The sequence below is a fragment of the Rhipicephalus microplus genome, chromosome 2 (genome assembly GCF_043290135.1).
Source record: "Rhipicephalus microplus isolate Deutch F79 chromosome 2, USDA_Rmic, whole genome shotgun sequence".
Lineage (NCBI taxonomy): Eukaryota > Metazoa > Arthropoda > Arachnida > Ixodida > Ixodidae > Rhipicephalus > Rhipicephalus microplus.
Genome location: NC_134701.1, coordinates 246,931,444 through 246,957,220, shown reverse-complemented (window position 1 = coordinate 246,957,220; position 25,777 = coordinate 246,931,444). Strand labels below are relative to the sequence as shown.

General features: G+C 46.2%; 1 protein-coding gene across 4 annotated transcripts; it reads left to right on the top strand.

The window, feature by feature from the left end:
* The first annotated feature begins 33 nt into the window (after positions 1-33).
* Positions 34-23,742, top strand: LOC142775939 (putative small nuclear ribonucleoprotein Sm D1). Of its 4 annotated transcripts, none has more exons than XM_075878530.1 (5): positions 34-56; positions 640-716; positions 4,579-4,770; positions 9,113-9,215; positions 22,825-23,742. In XM_075878530.1, the coding sequence occupies exons 2-4, from the start codon at positions 647-649 to the stop codon at positions 9,190-9,192; spliced, it is 342 nt and encodes a 113-aa protein (XP_075734645.1). In that variant the 5' UTR covers positions 34-56; positions 640-646; the 3' UTR covers positions 9,193-9,215; positions 22,825-23,742. The 4 variants fall into 4 exon arrangements, 3 of the variants coding, with proteins under 3 accessions (XP_075734645.1, XP_075734642.1, XP_075734635.1); XM_075878527.1 differs by lacking the exon at positions 34-56 and adding an exon at positions 224-376; XM_075878520.1 differs by lacking the exon at positions 34-56 and adding an exon at positions 459-520.
* Positions 23,743-25,777: the final 2,035 nt, after the last annotated feature.

The window sequence follows — 25,777 nt, the reverse complement described above, 5'->3', positions numbered from 1 at the left end:
ACCAAACGTCATATTTGCACAAGCCTTTGGCTTGGCTTTGCCTTGACTCGATGAAAGTAATGTAAAGTACTTTCACGCAATTTTAGATAAAAATTATTATTTCTGAAAACTATGCTAACAAACTCCACTAATAATTAGGTCAATAATTGTTTATTATGCTTTATTTTTATTAGTTGTCTTTTAACGTTTACAGCTTTCTCTAAAGTTAGCGCAAATTAAAGTGTTCTAGAAATTATTCTAAAACACTATAGCGCAAATCGAACTGTGCAACGCGCCATTTTGAAAGCAGACCGGCACTCGGGTAAAGCGTAAACAAAACGTTAGTCTGGGTAGCTTCGGTGGATTCGTAACCCATCGCAACCATGAAGTTAGTCAGGTAATGTGGAATTTGTATTGTGGGTTACATAATGTGTGATTAACCATTGATAATTATGTTGTTAGTTTTATTTTCTTCGCCATTAGTATCTCGGAAGATGTCATCGCAACTTACGGTGTCACTATCGAAGATAGAACTATTCAGGTTTTGTTTATTGGTTCGCTTTTGGCAGATATTATTGCACATGACAGCTTATGTAACTCGTGCAGTGTTTGACAGTTGGTGCTGATATTCTTTGGATTGACGCCTCTCACACTCTGCAGATTTCTGATGAAACTAAGTCACGAAACAGTGACGATAGAGCTGAAGAATGGTACTCAAGTCCACGGCACAATAACTGGTGTGTATGATCCCTTTTTTTTTTATGGTCGGCTGTGCAGTTGCCCGTATTATGCTTGTTGCTACTATTCTTTCGCCCGTTGAACTAAAGTGTTCATCGTGTTCAAACTTTGCAGAAAGAGTCGTCGAATGCTTTGCTGATATAGGATTGCTTTTTTCATTTTTTATTTGAGCGATTCTTATTTGGCGTTGTAGTAGGAACTGCCGTTACTCTGTGTGGTTTTAGTGATCTTTATTCATATCCAGTAGTTTGGCAGCTTCAAATGAACTCCTTAAAATGTGTACTGAAAAAGATTTAGCTATTGCACTGATGGTTTACTAAATGTAGGTGTCAGCTAGCACTTAGTTTGGCTCTATATTTCTGCTTTCTTGATCGCTTTATGCAGAATGTATGGGTCTTCTTGCTTTTACTCCCGAACAGTTGCTTACATGTTAATTTGGCTGCTTCATGTAGCCAAATGGACATGTAATTGGGAAAGGTAAGATAGCAAATGTTGTGCTCATTGTGGATGGGCAGAGCTTTATCACGGTTATGTGTAAGTAGTACCTGTGTGTGTGTGTGTTTTGGGGGGGTGCACCTGTGTGTGAAAAATGATGACATATTTAATGCATCTGCTGATGACAGCATAGAGGTTTCATTAATAATTTCACTGGTATGTGGCCTTTATTCCACTGTTAGTGAAAACACGTGAGATCGTGGCTAACGGGCCGCTTAGCGCTAACTCGCGCGAAGATTTGCAAATTTGGAGCATGCGCATAGAATCGTAATGGTGGAGCCCGCTCAGTTTCGTCTGCTACTTCGCCTGTGTGCATGAAAGCGTTGGAAGGCACTTCGAGGTTTTTGAGATGCAACTTATCTAGCTGTCACTCTGCATGCTGGTCTTTGGAGTTCCAGCAAGCACAAAAATGTACGGTTTTATTTTTGCTGCAGTTTTTCTCAAGCTATCACCATTCAGTCCATCATATTTTTTCACGTACTGCTCACTGCTACTAGTGGCTTTTGACAACTTATAAGGCTGTTGAAGTGTTATGCAGTGAACATTCTAAGCTCACATTTGTCATCATGAAATATCGGCTTATTTAAGAAGCCGAAAGCCAAGTTGGTGTCAGTTGATTTACAGTGTGAAAACGAAGGGTCATCGCTTGCTAGCACACGCCAAGTGCATAGGCGGAGAAGTAGCAGACGACATGGGACATGCACCACCTTGATGAGCGAATGCGCATGCACCGCATTTCGAAATCTCGCCAGCAGTTGGCGTGATGCGGACCGCCAGCCACGCGCTTGCGTGTTCCCTTTAACAGTGGGATCTCATGGTCGGTAGTGCACGTCCAAGATGTGCTGATTCAGTCAGTGCAGAGTCTAAAGTGACACATGTGTTTCCTAGTGGTTCTTAATATCAAGTTGGGCATTTTGGGAGTTTACTGTATCAGTCGTTCCTGCTTCTCAGCGAATAACCTCAAAGGGACACTTAAACGCTTTAAAAAAAAAAAACAAGTTTATGGTGTCATGATACGTAATTTCGTGCGGGGAACTCGAAAATCAATGCAGGATGGTCTCTATTACACCATCCTGCTCCATCCACGTTAGTGACGTGAAACAAGCAGTCTCACCTCAAGGGCGAAGCAGGGAATGCTGTAGCGACAAATTCTGTGGTTATACAAAGTAAGGCTATCGGCTAGCGCTTTCGTATCTAATCTCATAACTTTTCAAAATGCTTGGCGTGCATGGAAATACAGCGGCTCCATAGAGCGAAGCAGTTTTGGTACTCTGTAATCTCAACATGAAGTAAGCAGCCCGTTTGCTGATGTCTGCCAAGATTGCATGCGTGTTGGAGCCAACGACTCTGCCCCTATGGTCAAAGTTAAGTTGCTGTTTTAATGACGCAGCCTCCCCCACGCTTCGCTCAGTGATAGACGCACAGGCTGCGCCTTTCCTGTCTGCTTGAGGTGCCATCAGTAGTATGCCTCTCACACGGGGCGATGTTACCGCATGCACCTTTCACGCAACGGAAATGGCCGGCTCGTTTTATTTCTGCCTCAGCCGCGTTTGTCACAAGTGCTTGCGCACACGTGCTTGAAAATTCGCACACTTTCACGGGACAGCCACATGCCTTAAAGGGCCCGTAAACGACCCAGAGGTCGAAACCTTGTTTTGGTGTGCAAATTGTGCAGGAGTGTACGACAAACACGGAGCCATGGGAATTTTTCGAAACTCTGCAGTAATAGCGGAGTTAGACGCATTTGATTATCGAAATCGTGATGACCAGACCTTTCACTCTCTCCTGCGATTCCCTCCGTTGGTATCCTCTCCCACGCAGCTTTGCCCTCTCGCCAAGCGCCCCTGACATGCCCCTCCCAATCTCGCGTGGCATACGTCACCGCTGATGCGCTGTTTGAAATTCCATCTACTTCCGGTTTCCGCGACACTGGCCGTCGGCTTCATCTCGTTGTAGCTGCGTGCCTGTTGGTGAACCGTGGCTGCTGTACTCATGCCGGTATGGACCCTGCATTGCGCGCACGCCTTCAAAGGATCGCCAAAGCGATAGACCCATAGGGGGACACGTCATGCCCTGCACGTGTTGCACACACCTGGGCAACACGACGAACAACAACAAGCAGCGTGGGCAGCTGCTTGCAGACTGACCGGAAGTCGTAGGCTCTTACTCAACTAATCACAGCATATTTGGCATATTTGGCTCGGCACGTCAGAAATGTGGCACGGCACATCGCGCGAAGGTCCGAAAGGCCCGGAAAAAAGAAAGGATTGTTTCTTGGAATTTGTGGTGCCCCGACAGCTCCTAGCGCTGCCACGTGTAGAATCGTTGATCGCGACAGCATTGTGCACACGATGCGCACGTTTACTTGATATGCTTGAACAAATATTGGAGGTGATTTAAAGGCCCTTTAAAGAGCCAATGTAGGGCAATGTCTGAAGTTTTGAAAGCTACAAGTCTCAGCTTTATATTCAAATTGCATGTCCAGAAATGCATTAACAATGTCACCGCCACCCCCGCACTCTGGCATATTTCGAAAGCTCTTTGCCGCAATGCTACAACACTTTGCCGCAATGCTACAAGCATACCGCCAATCCGAAGGGGCACTGAGGGACGTTTGGGTTGTTGGCGGAGCTTCAGTAGCTTGATCTTTTTTTTCAAGGATTTCGATCACCTTTCGGGTAAGACACCCAACAGTCAGGATTCATTCTTGTAAGCGATATTGTGGCGTGTTGGCATAGCTCTAAGTGGGTAATTTCGCCATTTAAAACATACAGAACTTGATGGTGCAGTTGTTAAAATCTGTATAAGTGGATTCGATGTGTGTGTGTGTGGGGGGGGGGGGGGTTGCTTCATTAGCATTAAATATTTACTAAAAACCATTGTAACCTCGCAGTTCCCAGAAGAAATAAAAGACGCGAGGCCTGCGCAGAATGCACAGTCACAGCGAAAGCTGGAAGAGCGGCATTTCAGAGCCTTTTCTAAACAGTCTTTGGCGAACTGGTACAAGCACACTTGCTGGGTACCTACAATGCCATAAATAATCATAATTTTTGTGTAGTATGCCAGCATCCTTGTGCTTAGATTTAGGTGCGTGTTAAAGAACGCCAAGTTGTTGAAATTTCCGGAGCCGTCCACTACGGCGTCTCTCATGATCATATGGTGGTTTTGGGACGTTGAACCTCACATATAAATCAATTAATGTTGTTTAGCTTATTAAGCTGCTCCAAAGCACACCAGGTTGCTTCCATAGCTGTGTACAGTACACGGTGTGCTAGATTACTCTTATTGTGTTATTTTACGTTTACTGTGGATCATAGATGACTGATCATAGAAGTTTTTCCTCATAACACATAATTTGATTCGCAGGTGTTGACGTGGCCATGAACACTCACCTTAAAGCTGTCAAGCTGACGATGAAACACCGTGAACCAGTGCAGCTTGATAGTTTGAGCGTCCGAGGCAACAACATTCGATATTACCTCTTGCCCGACAGTCTGCCATTGGAAACACTCCTCATTGATGACACACCCAAAGCCAAAGCCAAGAAGAAGGAAGCTGGTAACGCTGTTTTGTAAGATAATTGGGGAAAAAATGTTTGTGGCAAATACTGTATTTACTCGCGTAATAGACCCACCTTTTTTTCTGAAAAGTTGACGTCAATTGGGGGGGGGGGGGGGGTCACAGAAGTTAAAACAGCAAAAATTTTGCATGACGGTTTTGCTTGTTTTGGTCCACGAAATGTGCAACGAATCTTTTTGTAGCTCGAAGGTCTTGTGTTCTCTTGCAATGAACATGCGCGGATCGACGCTGAAGTGTCGTCCAACCACTCGGTTTCCATGCTCCAGCGTATGCTCAACCAACTTTAAGTTTAAAACCAGCCGTGTAGCTAGTGTACCAGCCGAATGCGCCCTGCACAGCAGGTGTCCTCAACCAAGTTTACTGCTACAAACCTGACAACAAAAACGCAGTGCCGAATGGCGGTGCACAGTTGTCGCGGGAGACATGTCGATAGAGTAGACGCTTTGCGTGGCCTCTCAGATGACGGGTGCGTGGCGTGTTTCAACGCTGCGCTCTTGCCATCTCGGAGACCATGCGTTTGTTTTTTTGCTTTGTTCTTGTGCTGCTGTGCTTCCGTGACACTATAAGCAAAGAAACTTTTCCTGCATTCGACAGATGGCGCTCTGTCGCGAAAGGTGCGACTTTTAAATTTTGATTGACGTCGTCTGCGTTCATGCTGTTTGCAACTGTTTAGCATGGTTGCGAAACTATATGTTCTGACTTTTAGTTATTTTTGATACAATTGCTTGGTTTAACATTGTTTTGATCGTCAACTTCACTGGGTATCACACCAAAATAAAATGAAAGAATACATTAAAAAAACTTTTTCTTTTTTCAAGGACCGGGGGGTTATATGCTGTTATATGCGAGTGGGTTTATTACACGAGTAAATACGGTAGCTTAATCTTTTTCAGAATGAAATTCTACTTATGCTTTCAGTCTCAAAGGTTGACAAGTAGAGCAAGAAAGATTCGTGAGCATTTGGGCATGCCAACTTAAAAGACTCCCGATACCAAATTTGGAAACTCGAGATGCTAGTGTTGTTTGATGGTCCTGCATGTGCGGCCACCTCTGACCGATTATTAGTGGCGAGCATAGCCTAGACGGTATTTTAATTTGGTTTTAAAGTAAGGGTGTGTGCTCTTCGGAGTATTCAGGTGCAATCGGCATTTTCTGTGGTTTGACGTAGACTGGGACTTCCCCTTGTGACGTTGCAGGGTCAACATTTGCGGGGCACGCACAATACCCTGCGAAGACTGTTGTTCCTCACTCCTCTTGCTCTGTTGTCGGGCTGCTCTCAAGGTGGTTTTGGCTGCTTAGGCCAGAAATGCTTTTTTTTTTTTTTTTGAGGGGGGACACGTTCAAAGCACCCACATTGTTTCATTGTTCACCGCGCGCGGGCCTCGGGTGCTGCTTCGCTGTAGGGCACTAGTTTCTTACGATATTTAGGCGGGCGTTTCAAGCTGACCCAAGATGTTCTGAATTAACGCCACTAACATTAATTCCACAATGCGTTAAAGCATTTATGATATAATATCTGCATTACCAGACGCAAAGCTACAAATTGCTGCAAAAAAACTCGCAAACAGAACTTTCGCTGTCAGGGGTCTTTTGAGTTATAAGTCTGGGGTGTTTCACATACGAGCAAAACTAGTTACCCAGTACTCAAATTTTCGCGTCCTAGGCACTACAGTGCACACTCCCATGATCATGGGGTGCTGCCTGCCGCAGAAAGGCATTTATAAACGTCACTGTTCCATAATTGCCGTGCCTGTTCAATGTTATTTGGCATATGTGATCGAGTGGTGCACGCTCCAATCTCAAAAGGCTATGTTGTCACATCATTACAACACCTGCTAGACAGTCATTTGTTTGCAAAGTTCACGGTACGTTGATGCGTTATTCATGTGACTGCAGCAGCTTGCCCATGTAACAGTACTTCAAATTATCATGAAACATAATACTGCAAGTTTTATTCTGCCTGAGGAACTAGCTTTTTCATAGTAGCATAATGGCAACTACAATGATCAACCAAATAATGCCACCATTGACACTGCCCAACAAGCTATCTCAGAAACAACTAAATGAGCAGATTTGCAGCGTGACTTTCTAGAAGAAATGTTGCTTTGAATATTCCTAAAGAGATCTATGCTAAAACAGAGTGCAGCATGGACTAACTCTATAAGGCAAGGATTATGTGATATAGCAAGACGGGATTTCGAGCTAATTTGTCAATATTTCGTCCGGGTATAGTTGCATGCAGGCGTGCAACAGCTGCGCCAATTTGATACAATGCCTCATTGTTGCGCCTAGGCGTGCCAAAACCATGAAATTTGCTAAAATTGCATCATGCTGCACCAAAATGCCCGACAAGCCTCGAAATTTTTCAGTAGAGCTAATTTCAGTGAGAAATGCAGGCCACATTGGCCACTGGCACTTTGCGTCATCAATCAAACCAAGCGCACAGACCCTAACTCTAAACTACGGTGTAAGGTATATACTAGTTAGGTGAGGACACTCGCGAGCTGCGGTCGACCATATAAATTGTAAGATGAAGTAACAATGACGAGACGAAATTTCAAGCAAAAAAAAAAAAAAAGTTTTGCCATAGCCATCACCGCTTTGCGGGAAATATGAATTTCCTAACATCAAACGTGGTAATGGCATGTTAGAAACGCATGCCGCGTTTTCCCCATGTGAACAAGGTCAACGTGATGCAAACTTCATTGTTGCCAGTCACCAGGTAGGCTGCCATAGCAAGATGGTTCAGCGAACTGGGAGCGCGGGGGTAAACACAGACACAAAGCAAAGAGGAGGCACACACCACAAGTGCTCAACTAACAACTTGCTTTGTGTCTGTGTTTACCTCCGCGCACCCAGTTCGCTGAACCATCATGAATTACTAACTAGCCCACCTTTCCATCCAATTGCCATAGCAAGGACACATAAACAAAGAACATAAACTCTGGCTGGAAGTTGCGTCGTTCTGGCTATATATATTCATCGCCGGGCCAAAGGGCACGCGCCGTTGTTACTTTACGGGTTGAACGTGCCTTGCAAGCAAGCAGAGAAGTTGTGCCCTAAACCTAACCCCAATGGGAAAGAAAAAGAAAGGAGTGTGGGCGGGTGTAGCAGTTCGAAAACTGATTGGCCTTGTTCTAACCCGCACAGATCGCTGCCTAAGCCACCTTTGCCACATTACGCCAGTGTCTCATGGAAAAGTGTGTTATAATTTAGAAGGGGCTGTAGCTCTTGTCGCAAACGGTCACGGGACACAGTACATTTTGTCAATTACTAATGCATGTATACGCCACATAATTTTGAATACTGTTATGATTGCTGATGTCTAAAAATGCTACTGGTAATCACTTGGAGCAGCAAATGACATGTCTACTGCCCTAAAAAAAAAAAAAAAAAAAAAACTTGTACGGCAGGTTTTTTTTTTTCGTTCCTATTTTTTGGTTTTACGAATCATCCTAATTTCAAGCTTGGCAGAAACAAATTTGAATTTGCAAACAGTCTGTCGAAGAATTCGACAGATGGTGCATCAAATGTCAATACTACTTTTATTGAAATAGCAGTGCTCATATTCCCTCTGCACGAGTTGGTGGGTTGATTGTTTTTGCATTTAACACGTCGTCTTTTAGGACCATCCACACGGAAAAACAACGCTATGATCGGCGCACACACGTAGCTATCTGAAATTTCTTGAGGCAAGGGAAAAAATTCCCTAAAGCAAAAAATAACCAAAACATCACGTATTTCATTGTGCGTTTCCCACTTTCTTGCATACGTGGCGTTAGGTGCCCGCAACCTCTGCGAGTGCGCGAGAATTTAAACTTGAAAATGCATCCTTCAAATTGAACCATTTGAATAGGCACGGTAGCAAAAGTGTTAAATTGTGTGTGCCTTGGCGGTACGTTTTGGTAGGCTGATACGTCTGCCTTTGGAATCTGCCCAGCGATTGCCTCCCTATGAACGGAATAAGTGACCTTTTTCATTTTAGGCGAGTCAAACGAGCAGCATTCATGGAGAGTGTTAAGGCCTTTACTCTACTAACGATTGGCCCTCCTAGGGCAAAATGTTCACATGGGGTGTAACAGGTTCTTCTAATAACAATCCAGAATGGGAACATATGATGTACAGCAACGAAACACGTTATTTACGGCCTACTGTCCCGCATAGAAATGTATGTGAAAGCTTTTCTTCTGGGAACAGTGGTAGCGCCAGAGTGTGTGCAAGGTGAACTAGGCCCGTCTCGCCGCTTTGGCGGCACACAACAGGCCACACCTTGTTTTTTATTCAGCGGCCGTATCTGTACTTATGCGCTCTTTCTGTGCAGCCACTATGGGCCGTGGCCGTGGAAGGGGCAGAGGTCGTGGGCGAGGACGAGGTGGTGCCAGGGGTCGAGGACGGCGGTAGAAGACATCATGGCAGCCACGAAGGTAGCTCGTTTTTTTTTTTTTTTTTTTTAAGCTACCGTACCACCTGCACGATCTGGAAGCTGTGATTATAAATCAAGCTGTTTGCTTGGGAGGAAGGATAGAACGCGGCAAGCACCGCATGCAGATTTCGGACATTGCGAGCGAGGTGGTTCACTTTCCAGGCGTTTCTTCACAGGCAGACCGGAACAAAGGGGGATAAAAGCTAAGAGAACAAAAAATAGGAGGCAGTATATAAAACTGCGGTCAGCTTTTGCACGGCGAACTTTCTGACGATGTTCTCAGCATCTACAACCGCCGATAATAAACGAACAATTCCTTTGAACGCAAGAAGCCATAAATGTGAGAAGCGATAACTTCTGTTGTGTGGAAGTTCCTTCGAGGCTCAATTCTTCGACACCACCAGGTTGTTGGATTTTCTCTACGGTGCGTTCTACAGACATCTCCATTTCTTGCCTTGCGCTTGGCGCATCTTCTTTAGATCAGCGTCACCAGTCATGCCGGCAAAAAGACGGAAGGTCGTTGCTTCGATTCCATAGCACGAGTGGGAAGCAGATGGACACACGTGCGAGACGGGAGCCAGCAGCCGACAAACAACGACCAAGAAAAAACAAACGCGGCGGTTGCATCAGCCAATGGGAAGAGAAAGACAGGGGGGCTCGCCTTGGGCGCATGTGCTCCGGCCAGTGAGTGATCGGGAAGGGGGCTTCAGAAAAGGGGCGAGGGCAGTCGTTCCTTTCATGTGACACCATTTTGAGGGGTGGCAAAATGCGCACAAAAAAATCAGCTTCAAAATGAGCTCAAGAGGGCGGCGATCGCCCGACTGCTTTGCCAGCAGCACGCACCCGAAGTTCGAACACATTGTACGGTAATTAAATTGACTTATGGGTTGCTGCACAATCGTGTCGCTTGCTTACACCTCTTGGCCTTGGTAGCGCTGAACAGTAGTGGTGGGATGGAGTTTAGTAAAATAGTCGCACACTAAACAGCTGTGGCTTAGTTTGCAGCCGAGAACTTCAATTTAACTTAAGGAAAGATGTGGGTCTTAATTTTTCTTTAAGTTGAGTGTCTGGCATGAAAGTTAATACACTTGTACAGTTTTAGCCACAGAATTGAAATCTCTGCCTGTTTTAATAGGTGTATTAGAACAAAAGGTATGCTATTTCTAACACATAATTAAGGATACGTGTAATGGGCATTTCTGGCAACTTTGCTTTGTCAAACACAGCAACAGAGTATGTGACATGATTGCCAGGAAGCTGGTTTGGTGGGTGAAGGTATTTAGTTTCTTGTATTGTTGTTAACCAAATCATAATTCTCGATTAGAAATAGTATGCAGCAAAATAATTTTACTAATATTTGTAGCTTTATCTTTTGCATTCAAAATTTATTGAAAAATACTCAGATTAGCATCACCGACTAGACCAGCTCTCTGGCTGTCTTGCCAAGCATTTTGTTTTTGTGTTTGACAAAGCAGTTACCAAAAAATCCCTATAAGAAAGATGCTTTTAGAAATCGTGCATCTTTTGTTCTAACAAAGCTATGAAAAATCCAATTAGAGATTTACAATCTACAGAAAAAAGTGATCAACTTGTTAAACTTGATTCAGTTCACCCAACTAAAAAAAGGCTCTCGTCTCCTCTAAGGAGTCTTGCCTGTGCTCATATTAGTGTGACTTTAAGGGTTTTTTTTTTAATATTTTTTTACTTTGTGTGAGCCGAGTTATTTGCAGGTGACAAATTTATTGATCGTGTGCTGATGTACTCTTCTGCATGTGCAGACACCATTTTATTTTTATTTCCATTTTGTCATGCAGGATTTTTTTTTCTTTTCAAATACCTGAAAACTTTTTAAAATTAGAATGTATATTTTTGCTTTGACACTTGAAGCAAGGCAACCTATCTTCTGAAAGTAAAAAAATATATATATTCTTAAGTCAGGAAAGAACATCCTCAAATTTTTCCTCCACTTCAAAAGAATTTACTGTTTGGCAAGTATTCCTGCCACAGAAATATAATCATCATCTGGTTTGTTCACTTTTTCTTTAAAAACCCGGATCTCGCCACTTTCCTATCAAGAATATGCTACATCACATTTATAGTGCACACTGTTTGTGATGAAGAAGTGCCGGGACTGCTGTGGTACTGCAAGTAGGTGAAGTAGATTTACTCTAAGAAAGAAGTTTAGTTTTTGGGCAGTATTTCTGCCGCACAACTATAATTGCCAGTTCACCGCATTTGCGGTGGTTACAGTGCTTAACTGCCGAGTCGAAAGACACTGGTTAACATTTCGATAAAGGGAAAATGCTAGAAGTTGTGACATGTGTGCCACCAGGCATACACGTCACTTCTCTTCACCATCCTCTTCATAACAAGGCTGGCACGCACGTTACAAGTGGCGAGAGATTTTTCAAGAAAGGAAATACGGGCTAGCGAGGTGGCGATCCCATTTGTGAGGCACAAATTCTCCCCTAGTACTCAATTTGTTCTTGAAGTGTAGAGTGTATGGAAAATATGAGTATTTGGGGAGTATTCCTAAATCGTGTGCTCTCAAGGTAAAAAAAAAAGGAAACGATGAGAGGGGACATAAAGCGATTAACGGCTCGAACTCTTTGTTGCGTGAAAGTTCCCTGGGAGGCTCATCTCTTCGACACCACCACGGAGTCGGCTTTCTTCTACGGTGTGTTCCACGGACACCTTTGTTCTCGCTGCGCGCTTGGCGCGTCTTCTTTAGACGAGCGCCATCAGTCATGCCGGCAAAAAGACGGAAATTCATTGCGTCGATCGTGTAGCATGAGCGGGAAGCAGATGGAGACACATGCGAGACGGGAGCTATTGGCCGACAAACACCAACCAGGGAAAAAAAAATTGCAGCCTCATTGGCCGCATCAGCCAATGGGAAGCGAGAGACGGGGAGGCTCGCCTAGTGCGCATGCGCTCCGGCCAATGAGTGATAGGGAAGGCGGCTTCAGAAAAGGGGCGAGGGCATTGTTCCTTTTATGTCTCATCATTTTGAAGGGTGGCGAAATGGGCACAAAGAAATCAGCTTCAAAACGAGTTCAAGATGGCGGCGATTGGCTGGCTGCTTCGCCAGCTGCACACGCGCGAAGTTTGAACAAATTTTACATTTCGCAACTCCCGTAGTGACTTTATAACAAATTTTAACCCATTTATTAATCGAATTTTGCGTTTACAATTTCAGAACACGTGCGTATAGGATTAAAAATTGGAAACATCGACCTTTTAGTCATTTATCACCATTCTAGGGCCCGCGTAACAACTTCCCCACGATCGTGGCGATGCCTTAACGACTAAGCATAAAAAAGAGCGATAGCCAGGTGGCCGGTGGCAATGAACGTGCCATTTCGACTCACTGCCAGTGAGCTTATCACAGTTAGCAGCTCGGCGGGTGGCGGTGGGACAAACACGTCATGGTGCCGTTCTCAAGTTCGCCGCATCGTGCAAGGCCGCTTGCGCACGTTGCTCGCAAGAACCTGACAGGCTACCCGCTGCACCCTAGCACGATCCTGAGTGAAACATGCGCGAAGAACGCAAAATCACGCATACATTGGACTGCAGGCGAACTGGCATGCGACAGCGAGAGTAGCTAGGGTAAGCGACATACTGCACGCAACTAGCCAGGGATGACTGGTTCGACGTCAGTGGATCCTAATTCAGTGGAACGGCGAGAGTTCATTGCGAACGGGCGTTACTTAACACGCGAAAAGGCTTAACCTGTCATTGGGGGGCGGGGGGGGTGTGTTCACACTTTATTAATAAAAAATACACACATAAAAAACGTTTTGGCCACTATATGGCCGTTGATGGGCGACTCCATACACAACGAACTACTGGTATAACGACCATTTATCGCAGCACTTTCGAGTTCGTTATAAACGGGTTCGACTGTACCAGCAAAGCGTGGAAAAAGTTGCGGATTCGTTGCATGGGGCATTGCAAACGATGACGCAGGACATAAAGGATGTGGCAGAATACAGGAATACGTGTCCGAACCTCCGCGATGTGTGTGTGCACTTTGAAGATGTGCACAAAAATCTCCGGCGACACATAGCACTTGCTGCCACACGAGACCAATCGTTCCTAGTTGTGTGCAGCACATCGCCTACACAGCTGATGCCGTAACTACCGGGGCGCTTTCGTACGCATGTGTTTGTCATAAAAATTGTTCTTGATGCCCACTAATTTCCTGATCGCACACGGGCGGGGCGATGGCGAGCTGCTTTTATTCATGAAGACAGTGCCTCTGTTCGGTGCATTTAGCCGATTTGCATAGAAAGGCGTGCATGAGTGATTAAAAGTGCACAGTGTGCCGACAACTGCACCACATCCAGTAACAAGCAGTTAGCTGCAAATGCTTATCATAAAGCTGATTAAGTCTCACTGGCGTGTTTGCTGCATTGCGGCTATCATGCCTCCGAGCATTTCCGGTGGTTATCTATTAGACATCACTTCAATGCGCGGCAGTGTTGCGGAGTTGCCACTCCGGAATTGGAATGATTCCAGAATCATTCTACATTTTTGCGACCCCGGAATGAAATGGGGTCATTGCTTGGAGGAATGGAATTGGAATGGAATTAAGCGCCTTTTGCCTGGAATGAAATTACGTCTTATACCGAAAAATAGAGCACATGTCCGTCTACGTACTGTTTGTCAAACTTCAAACATTTGTAAATCAGAGCCACAAATTTAATAAAGCAGCATTTTTGAAATTGCTTGGCTGATTAGAAGCACAATGCATTTACAAGCAGCATGCCTACTACAAGTTTGTCCTTATATTGACTGTGCTCTTCTGAAGCTTGCCTCTATTTTGCGATGCAATTTGATGTTGTGAGTGACCCGGTTAATTGCCTTAGCAGTGGCACATAAAACATTTGTTTTTGTCTTTAAGTTGCGTCGTCCCTGCCACGTTCCTCGCGATCACGATGTAGGAATATTTAGGTGTTGACACTGCGCGGGGCGGCACGGCCAGATCTTGTTCGGCAAACCATGCGCTTCGCTCGAACGCCAGAAGACGGCGCGGCGCCATAAGGGCCTTTCTGGTCGGAACGTTGCGGCTACCGAAGTGCAGATGTTGCGAGATCGTTCGATGTTGCGCCGTGTAAGTTAAGTTTTTTTTTAATTGCAGCAAGGCACATGATGATTGAAACTGCTGTCGACACCAAATCATTTTCGGTTACTGCCGTTTTTACTTGCTGAAACTGGCGTTCCAGTTTCAGCAAGTAAAAAAAAAATGTCTCTGGCGTTCTTCCTGTCAAGCTCGTCGTTTGCACTGATATCGGCGCTGCTGACCGGTTGTCTATCTCGGATATGCCCGCGCAGATATCATATACTTACGCGACTGTACATTGGGATTGGCAGATGTCAGTTGAGAATAATTGAAGTCAGCCTGGTAAAGCAGCTTGGTGGGCCACAAAATTCCCCACTGAACATTGTAGGGTGGGGCAAATTATACAATTTTACCAACATATTATGTGGAACGAAACGTACAGCGGGTGGAAACTGGTTCTGAGATGGCAGACTAAAACTAATTGCGCTGCTGCCTTGACGTACGGCAAATAGTGTGTTTGTTAATTGCTTCTTTAGACCGCATCGGTCACCTAAATTATTTCTGAATAAATTTTGAACTTAGGCTAGTTGGTTCTTCTGCACATTTTGAGGGAAAACCACGCGTAGACGAGGACAATGGAAGGAAAACACTAGAAGTTGTTTTTGTGTTTTTCTTTCTTCGTCCTTGTCTATCAGCAGCTTTTCATCAAAATGTGCAGGGGCCTCAATTATTTCGTTTGTGGATTTTGTGACTATCAGACTCTTGATCCCAAGATGTTTTACTGATCAGGGAGCTGAACTGGGGCACACAAGGGTAATACTGACCGCACCATCAGCGAAAGAATGCAAAAGCTGCCCGTGTCCCGTGTAATGTGCAGGATCTCATGTGGTCCTTCTGGGTGTGAAACAAAATTTTTAGATAATGAAACAACAACATTCAGGACAAAAAACAAGAAATTGTATTTTTGTTCCACTGAAGCCAAAATAGCCAGTTGGCGTAACAGGCACATTTATCACCATAAGTCACCTTCCTCAGAGACTAGAGAAAACATAACACACAATGTAATGCAAGTTCAAGAGACAAGAGTACACACATTGCCCCGCAAGTCTTAACAAAATGTACAAGTCACCTTTCTGAGCGACAGTGGTTGGTGCGGGCCGCTTGCTTGGCTGCTGGGCACACGAGTCTGCAAACTTTCGTTTTCTAGGCGGCTTTCTTGAAGTTGTCTGCTTTGTTACATATTTGGGGCATCCCGGAAAAATGCTAGGTACAGCATTCGCCGATAGCACCGGTCTCTTCTTGGGTACATTTAAAAGCACCTGGCCATCGAACTCAGCGTAGTACGATTTTGATATCTCCTGCTCAGGAAAATGCTTCGCACAGATGCAGTGGCTAGGTTGCAATATTCTATCTGCTCTAGGTATGGCCCAGCGCCAAAGTTCAAGGCAAGCAGGCTCCGATGGAGCTTTGAAAAGCAACACATGATCATTGCACCTTTGGTAGTTCGATCTGCAGTTGGGTACGAAGCACTTCTTACCCATTACTGCGCCCTAGTCGACCTCTGAGCCAGGCTAGATTTCGCAAGTGTGCCACTTCAACACCGTGCCCTGCAACAACAAACACATCACAGCCACCAAGCACACAAGCCGCGACATCCATGCACTGCGTCGGCCCGCTCCACCACGTGAGCTTGCATAACGATCATTGCGGCTGGTCCCAAACCACGACACAAAAGGCTACGCACGGCGTCGGCCGCCAAGCTGAAACATAAACGTCTAGTCCTTGTTGTGCACCCTGCAGTAGAAAACACCGAAAAACAGCTTTAACGGCACGGAAAGGCAAGCACAGCTCATAACCACCGTAGCAGCGCACATCAGTCCGCAAGTGATTGCCGCCCCTTATTCGCAGCACCCCGCGCTGCTGCGGACATTGCATGTACTAAAAAGGGCGAACAAGATCTGGCCGCGTTCTCCGCCGCTGCGCCCGGTCTGTGTCAACACCTAAATATTTCTACACCGTGCTCGCGATAGATATACGGTACAGTCGCCGGGCCAACGAGCGCGCGCTGTTGTTACTTTACCTAGTCGAACGAGCCTTGCAAGGGAGCCGAAGGAGCACCTAACCCCATGGTAAAAAAAAGGGGGGGGGGGGGGGGTGAGTTGGGTGGTGGGTAGTGGTGAGAAAATTACTTGGCTTTGGTTCTAATGCTGCTTAAGGTATCTTTGCCGCAGTACACCGGTGCCCTGCGAAAAGCTTATTGAGATTTAGAAGTGGCTGTCAGTTATAGTGGGACACTGAACAGCTTGCTAAGTTACTGGTGCATTTGTACGCCGCACGATTCTGAGTGCCATTATAATTACTGATGTCTAAATGAGCTACTGGCAATCATTTGAAGCAGTGTATGACATTGATGCTTTGCTAAAAATACAATCTAAATTGTGGGCCAATTATTTTTTTCACCACCCCTGCTCCTCTGTTTTCTCCCAGATTTTAAAGCCGCGAGCTTGCCAGATTGATATTTATATTTGCAGAGTCTGTGAAATGATTTGACTGGTGCAGCAAAAGCTAATATGGACCTTATCATTGTTTGCTCAGCGGGGTGGTCCAATATACTGATTTCATTGAAATGGCAGTGCTGGTGTTCACACTGCATTATTTAGATGATGTTAAGTGGTTTATACCAATTTTTTTTTATGAATGTAAGTCTTGTTTTTACTCTGCCCCAAATTCAGTATTTAATGATAAAAAATGCATTTTGTTTCGTAACCTGCTCCCAATTTGGAATTTAGTGCTCCAAAAGTAACATTTTGCTGCTTCTAAAATTGCTCCAACTGGTATTTCGGCTGTTGCACCCCTGCATGCTTTGGCAGCATCGCGAAGGTGGTCAATGACCACGAGCCATCTCCGATGCTCCGGCCAGGCATGGAGGGCGCCGAGCGAGTCGATGGTTGAAACCGATTTGAAGGCATTGTCTTGAAAGCTGCAGAACACCAGCACTGCCCAAACAGCCGACGGCAGCAAAGCGGCAGGCAAGCACCCGAAGTTCGACGATGCCAAACAGTCGAGCTGCTGCGATAGTTGCGTGAGTACACACAAGTGTACCCCGCCGTTGTCGTTGACAGAAAGAGATGAGCAGAAAACACTATGCACTGTTATGCCAGCGAGTCCTCGTCAAACGACCGTGCCTCTGAAAAAGGCAATCTGGGTCAAGGCCAGCCCGCAGTCGGCCTGGCGCGATCACCTCGACGACGTGAACACGCGCGGCGCCCCTCTCACCCACGTGCATTGAGTCAGTTGCGCACGTGACAGCGAGCCGGCGTCCTCATGTCTGGTGGTCTGACGCATCGCGCGGCGAACCCCATTGGAGGAGTCGGCTCTGACGACCCGCGGCGCTTCTGATTGGACATTTTGGTTGGACCCGGTGTAAATAAAAGAAGCCCTGCGGCGCGTCGCGATCGGCGGTCCTATGTGAGAGGCGTCCCCGTGTCGGAGTGCCGACATGTGTGTGAGTCGGCGGTCTTAGGCGAAAGGCTGAACTATGTGTTAGAGAGAAGAGCTCGGCTCTTCGAGTCTCTGTCGGCACCAGTGCCGAAATTGTAACGCCTCTGTATATATGCTGTACATAAACCTTGTTTGACTCACCGTCGTCTCGTCCGCTCGTCTGATCAGCTCTGCGCAGAAGCAGTCGCGAGCTGAGAAACCTACGCTACCAAACGGCTGGTGACCTTCCCGGCGGAGTCGGAAGCAGTGGCGCCTCCGGGGCCGTGTCGGCGTCGCCGTCTTTCGCAACAGTGGTGGCTTCGGCGGGATCGGTCCGCCGTTTCTCAACAGTGGTTGGCAGCTGCGGGATCGGCCGGCGTCAGCGACATCGATGCGGTGAGTGCCTGATGTTTTCCCCTCAGTTCACCAGACTACTCTAGCTCAGGTTGTAGTAGTTTAGAGAAGGGCTGTGTGAAGCATTAGAGTGAGCTTTGATCGTTTCAAGCAAAGTCGAAGTGCTTTGAAACCAAAGTTAATGCGGAGGGGGTAAACACGGGAGAGTGAAAAATTGCTTGCGCGTCTTGCTAGTTGACTTATAGTGGGTACGGCAAGTAAATTGTTAACAGGGGCAAACAGCAAGAGGCTAGTGTGAACGATGGAGAACCTTAAAGTGAAGGAACTCATCGAAATTTGTGAGGAACTCGGCATTACTTTGGGCCGTGCGAAACGAAAGCAAGCGATCCTTGAGATCATGAAGGATGAGGGAGTGTCGGCTGAGGAAGTCGATGAGGCCTGGGTGGATATTAAAGCACGCCGTGAGGAGGCTGAAAGGCGAGAAGTAGAAGCTCGCGAAGAAGCTGGAAGGCGCGAAGCTCGCGAACGTGAAGAAGCTGAAAGGCGCGAACGTCGCGAGGAGGCCGAGAGACAAGAGCGCCTTGAGATCAAACGACTAGAATTGGCAATCCTACAGTGTTCGCAGGCGCCTAGCGTAGCTTCTCCGACGATTCAGGTCAGCGGTTTTAGAATTCGGGACCAACTGCCACCGTTCGTAGTAGGCGAGGACATGGCGAAGTATCTCGTCAAGTTTGAACACGTCTGTGAGCGAAACGCTTTGGAGCGGCCTCTTTGGGCGCGGAACCTGCTAGCTCTTCTTCCCGGCGAAGTGTCCGACGCGATAACTTGCTTGTCTAGGGAAGCGTTTGAGAGCTATGACGAGGTTAAGGAAGTGCTCTTGAGACGTTATAAGTTGTCACCCGAGGCTTTCAGGCAAAGGTTCCGGTATGCTGAAAAGGGGAATGAGTCACACGTTGACTTCGCGTTTCGTCTTAAAGCCGATTTGATTGAATGGCTCAAGGGCGAAGGTGTTTATGACGACCGCGATAAAGTGGTGGAATGCGTTGCATTGGAGCAATTCTACCGCTGCATCGAGGAGGATGTCAAACTTTGGCTGCAGGACAGACTTGGGGACGTACAGTTAAACAAGGCAGCTGAGTTAGCTGAGGAGTATTATACTCGCCGAAAGTTGCATAGCAGGGCAGCGCGCGTTGAAAAGGATGAAAGGAAAGAGGGCTTTTCAAGGAAACCTGATCAACGGAAACCCGCTCCGCACCGTAATTTCAAGAAGGACCCGTCTCTTACGAAGGACAGTGTAGGGGAAGGGCAAACAGAAGCGGAGAAATCGAGTGAGGTTTCTACCACACAGGCATTAGAACCGGAAAACAAACGGAAGCCGCTAATCTGCTACAACTGTAAAAAGGAAGGGCACATCGCGAGAAACTGTCAGGAAAAATTTGCCTTCGCAACGATCCGAGAATCAGAAAAAAACATTCGGTTGTTGGAGCCGTATCTCCAAGAAATTAGGGTGAATGAGAAAACGTGCCGAGCACTTAGAGACTCAGCGGCAACCATGGACGTTGTCCATCCTTCATTGGTGTCTCCGGATGACTTCACAGGAGAATGCGCGTGGATTAGGCAAGTCGCCGAGGTGCAGAGTGTTCGCTTACCAATCGCCACGGTTGTCATTGAAGGCCCGTTCGGTAAGCTTCGCACCGAAGCAGCTGTGTCTGCCGCGCTAAATGATCGTTTTCCTTATCTATTCTCCAACAACTCAGAGCAGCTTCTCAAAGAGCAGGGCAAATCGTTCTTCCCCAACTTAGCGTGCATGGCTCTCACGCGATCGCAAGCGCGAAAGCTTTCGCGGAAGCTTGACTTGGTTCCATGCGGTGAACTCTCAAGTGACCTTGTCGGCGGGTCGACGGAACCCCAGAAAGGAAATTTTCCGCATGAGTCATGTGAGCAGTCACGCGAGCGGCCCGTCGCGGGAGCGGCCGGCGCGGTATGCGCTGGGGGAGACGACGTGGCGCCATTGAGTCAGAGCGAGAGGGTTGCAACGCTCTCGCCTGTAGCGGAAAGTTGGAGCGAGCTGCCGAGAGTTGATCGAGAGACGCTCATTCGAGGGCAGAGTGAGGATCTCTCGATTGAAGCGCTAGTGGAAAGCCAAACTGAAGCGCTCGTGGAAAGCCAGAAAAACGCGGCAAAAGTGCTGTCGAAGGAGCACTACGAGAAATCGGGGAAGAAGCGCGCTTTTGAAGTTGATAATCAGGTAATGCGGCTGCAGCCACCCAAAAGGAACAAGCTTGAGGTTGATTGGGAAGGGCCCGCCACAGTATTATCGAAGCCTTGCGATACAACTTATGAGGTGCAAGTAGGAAGGCGGCAGAACAAAATTTACAACTTGATGAAACCCAATGTTCAACATCAAGCGGTCGTAAATCAGCTGTTGAAGGCTTCAGAGGAAGAGGGAGCAGAAACTTTGAGTTCTAGTGAGGTGATCGAAGGGGGATCGAAAGTAATTTGGGAGCAGATAAACCTAGAGCCTAGCTTAAGTGAAGGAGGACCTGAGAAAGAGGGCCTGAGAAAGATTGGTTCCGAGTTTGAAGACGTGTTTTCGGACCGCTCCGGAAACATGAGGGTGATCGAACACGATATCGAGCTAAGCGGTGAGGAGTCAATCAGTAGCAAGCCGTATCGTTGTTCCCCTGTGCAACGTCGCAAGTGTGAGCCGCTCTTGGTGCCGCATAGGTATCGTCGCCTAAAAGTGGCCGGTTACTGAGGTGGAGCATGTTGCTCCACAGCGCAACTTTGACGTTCGCTAAAGAAAAAAAAAAAAGGGAAAGGTAAACGCTAATGCAGGTGCATTGAGCAGTGCGTTCCAGCTAGTAACTTCTCAACCTTTCGGTTTCTCGCTGGCGATTCGGGTCAAAATTTTGACCTCATCACGACCTGGGCTGAGCGCTCTCGTTCAGAGTGATCTAAAGGGGCCAACTTTGTGGTATTCTAATTCGTTACGTTGTTGTACGTGGGAAAAAAAATTGAATTGAGTTGTCATTTTAAGAGTCTTTTGTCCCACATGTGCCTCTTGATGTAGAGGGAACAAAATTCCGATAAACACGTAGATAGGTATATGTTGTATTATACTTTGTCTGGTGTTCTGTCGGGTGACCGAAGGCACTTGCGTGTGTCGTGTGTTGTCTGTTGTCGAACCGTTCTTAGCAAGTTGCAGAACCATCGACAAGTGCTGAAACCGAAGATGGTCAGAAGAGACGAGTGAAGCTGGTCGACAAGTTGTGGCGACAAGCCAGTGGAGCTGGGATCCGTCGTCAAAAAAAGGGGATGTGTTCCCGGAACAGTTTGGAGCTGTATTCTCCCCATGGCCCTGGAGGCGAACCTGGAGGGACCTGGCGAACGAGCGCACCTGACATCCGAGCCCCGTGGAAGCAGCTCGTCTTTCCGGTGCATTGTCTGGCGGCGGGGGTGCTGTTATGCCAGCGAGTCCTCGTCAAACGACCGTGCCTCTGAAAAAGGCAATCTGGGTCAAGGCCAGCCCGCAGTCGGCCTGGCGCGATCACCTCGACGACGTGAACACGCGCGGCGCCCCTCTCACCCACGTGCATTGAGTCAGTTGCGCACGTGACAGCGAGCCGGCGTCCTCATGTCTGGTGGTCTGACGCATCGCGCGGCGAACCCCATTGGAGGAGTCGGCTCTGACGACCCGCGGCGCTTCTGATTGGACATTTTGGTTGGACCCGGTGTAAATAAAAGAAGCCCTGCGGCGCGTCGCGATCGGCGGTCCTATGTGAGAGGCGTCCCCGTGTCGGAGTGCCGACATGTGTGTGAGTCGGCGGTCTTAGGCGAAAGGCTGAACTATGTGTTAGAGAGAAGAGCTCGGCTCTTCGAGTCTCTGTCGGCCCCAGTGCCGAAATTGTAACGCCTCTGTATATATGCTGTACATAAACCTTGTTTGACTCACCGTCGTCTCGTCCGCTCGTCTGATCAGCTCTGCGCAGAAGCAGTCGCGAGCTGAGAAACCTACGCTACCAAACGGCTGGTGACCTTCCCGGCGGAGTCGGAAGCAGTGGCGCCTCCGGGGCCGTGTCGGCGTCGCCGTCTTTCGCAACAGTGGTGGCTTCGGCGGGATCGGTCCGCCGTTTCTCAACAGCACAAAAGTAAGGTGATGCGCCGGCACAAGATAGACGACTTGCAGCTTTTCACGAAAACACATGGGCATGGCGCGCTGCCTAATATTGTCACTCCCATGAGAAGGGTAGTTCCGGTCTGACGTAGTAAAATGGCCACGCTTTGCGCACACCTTGCATGATTAGTTTTGTTTTCGCCTGTCAATTTCGATCATAAAAATATTTAACTACGTGAAACTTCAGCACATTTCAAAAATAGGCATGCCCTCCCTAAACTGGCACGCACTACAACTTAGTAATATGAACACAAGTGAATTAGTATAAAGTTAACAAATTTTTGTTAATTAGCTGCAACAGTGTCATGCTAACTATAGCAAAGTATTTTTGCCTCAGCTCGTGTGCGAAAATGATAGGAGCATAAGATTTTTAATCAAAAGAATTTGTATACATCCTTTATATGTTGAGCAAACGTAACTTGACCCCTCACTTCCATACATTAGTACTTATTAGAAAAAGCTTTTTGTTGGATTTGAGTAAATGTAGTCATAGTCAAATTTAATTTAAGTGTAAGCTTCTTTTTCTTCTTCCAGGTGGCCAACCAGACGACATTGGAAGATTGCAGCATCAGTTATGGGGGCTTTTTGGGAAGTCATTACAATTTCCAAGAGCAACAAAATTTTTCCCTCTCTCTCTCATTACACTAGCCTCATCAGTAGTGTTTTGTTACTTCAACCATTATTCATGTCAACTTTATCTCTCATTACACTAGCCTCATCAGTAGTGTTCTATTAGTTCAAGCATCATGTCAACTTTTGCCGTTACCCCCTACTATCAAATGTTGACATTGTGACTTTAGGAATCAATTGTGCATTCACAGAAATCGAACCACAAAATAAACTGATTTCCTAAGTATGTATGTGTGTGTACAGACACGCACTCACATACATATATATATATATATAATCTGTCCTTTTTTGTTTAGTTTTTCTTTATTAGCTACAAAATGAAATAAACAGCATAGCGAGTTGCATTGCATTTACTTTATCAGTGAGTGGAAGACTGTCACCATGTTATAGTACTTCTGCCATTTTCCCTAGAGGTGAAAATGCTGTAGGCCTGTGTGCTCTTATTCGGGTCACGTTAAAGAACCCCAGGTAGTCAAAATTTCCGAAGCCCTCCACTACGGCGTCTGTCATAATCGTATGGTGATTTTGGGATGTTAAACCCCACAAATCAATCAATCAATCATGTTATGTTCTTACATATTTTAATATACAAACATTTTGTGCTGCTAGTTGTGCCTGGGCATGGCACTTAATTGAATGATTTTGGTATAACCAGACCAATATAGTAGTTCATACCAATGATGTACTTGCAGTACAGATGTGTGGTTGAGTTTTGGCTTTAGCGTACCTCAGATTTGCACGTTTCGTACTGCTCTCTCACAACTAGATAATGTTGCAACAAAAAAATTGCAATAAAATCAATATTGTCACTTTGCAACAATATTTAATGTCTTCATTCAACAACTACCTAATTGTGACACTTACGAAGACTGCTTGCTTGTGCAAACCATTTTACCTTTTTGTAAAGTTAGGTATATCCATAATTTCGTGGCAAATATGTGCAAGTGACAAGACTGCACAATACACAGTCATTCTCATGAACACTTACTGCTGATCTTTGATTAAGTGAATATCATTTTGGAATGCAGTCAAACATATACACTGTCTCAAACAGGGTTCGAACTTGCTACTCTTTGTTGTGCTATTTCGGGCAACCGTGGCAGTTCCTTTGAACAGGTGGCCAGTTATATATAGTATGTAGCTCAATATGTGTCATGAGGTGTTTAAAGAGGTGGACTTGAGTAATATTCTTGATTGGGCTGGTTCGTGTGTAGTTGATGGATAGAACAGGGCTTTAAAGTGGACCAGCCGCTGACACAGTGGAACGAGAAAATGTTTTTTTTGTTTTGTTTTTTTGGCAAAAACCTTCGCAGTGCGCAGTGTTTTGAACACTAAAACAGGGGATTCATGTAACTGATACAAGTGGAAGCTCGGATACATCTTTCTGTTAGTGAAACATGTTGTTATCAAAAAAAAAAATTTGGCAACTATACTTGTCTCTCTGGCGTCTGCTTTCACGTGCAAGGCGAGTAAAGAGAACAGGTTGTGAAAAAAAATGGCTGCACCTGTCACAGCTGGTGTTCTCTGCTTCGAATTTATCAAGTAGTCATCATGCACTGTGTGACCTGCAAGTTAAAAACTGGTGCTTTACTTGATTTAGATTAATGGGCTGACAGTAATGTATTTATGACTGTATTTCTCAAATTCTTGAATTCTCTGTGCGTTATGCTTAACAGGTGTGGCTGCACGAACAGCTGGCATTTTGAATTGTTTCAACTTACTTTAAACGTACGCATGAAGAAAAACACGAGGACAGTGCTGACACTAACAACTAGCATTTATTGAAACCATGCGCTTATATAGGTGTGATAATCTACAGATACAACATGTGCACAAACATTGCAGAGACTAAACAGAATTAAAAAGAGTCGGACACTTGTAATGAAGGTACGTAGTCAATTTCTGACAGACAGCACAAATGATGGGGTGCTGATACATTCAGTGCCTTTCATTTTTAGGGTGATAGCTTCTATTTTAATGCGAGCGTCCATGTCCTTCCTTTTAGCAATCACTTCTGTGCTGTCTTGTCAAAGCGTGCTTGGCACTCACATGTCCGACAGCAGGGTGAGAGGTGGCCTATGATGGCGCATGCCTTAACATTGTTCGTGTGTTCTCTGTCTCTGTCGTTCACGCAGGGTCCTGTCTGCCCTATGTACACCGATCAACATGACAGTAGTATGCTGTATACCACCTCCTGGTCAGATGTCACGTACTTCTGCCGGTGCCGCACCTCTCATGATCTCTCGTCCTTGTTGACGCATTCGCACATCATTCATCCTTTCAGAGGGGCAGAACACACTACTTGGATGATGTCTTGCCGTTTTGCAATTTTCTTCAGGTTGTGGCTTAAGCCGTGAATGAACTTAGGTTCTTGAACCTCGTCTTGTCATTAGAATCGGAGCACATATGTTGGAGGTACAAACCCAGGTCAAGCCAGGGATTCCGCCAGTCACTCCAAGAATGTCACCAAAGGACTGGTGTTCTCAGCTCTCTTAGCAACTTAGAAAAGACATGCCCACATCAAATCCAACAGTTTTTCCAGCATCAAGTCACAAAGTTACAAGATGCTAGCGATTCAGTCCAGGTCGTCAGAGCCGTAGGCTTCTCAGCCTCAGGAAAGTGAAAATGTGCAAAAGAAGGCAGCACGAAACCAAGGATCAGGGCTAGCAGCGTCAAGTACAAGTGGTTCCATATGTGCACGGTCTAAGTCACAACCTGAAGAAGATTGCAAAATGGCAAGGCATCCAAGTAGTGTGTTCTGCCCCACTGAAAGGACGTATGATGAGCGAGCGTGTCAACAACAGGGAGGAGAGACTATGCAAGGTAAAGCTGAGGCAGAAGTATGTGCCATTTCACC

Coding starts and splice junctions, on each gene's coding strand:
- LOC142775939 (XM_075878520.1), top strand. CDS start 474: ATGTCATCGCAACTTACGGTGTCACTATCGAAGATAGAACTATTCAG. Junction 521..639: donor TCGAAGATAGAACTATTCAG/GTTTTGTTTATT, acceptor CACACTCTGCAG/ATTTCTGATGAAACTAAGTC. Junction 717..4,578: donor AGTCCACGGCACAATAACTG/GTGTGTATGATC, acceptor TTTGATTCGCAG/GTGTTGACGTGGCCATGAAC.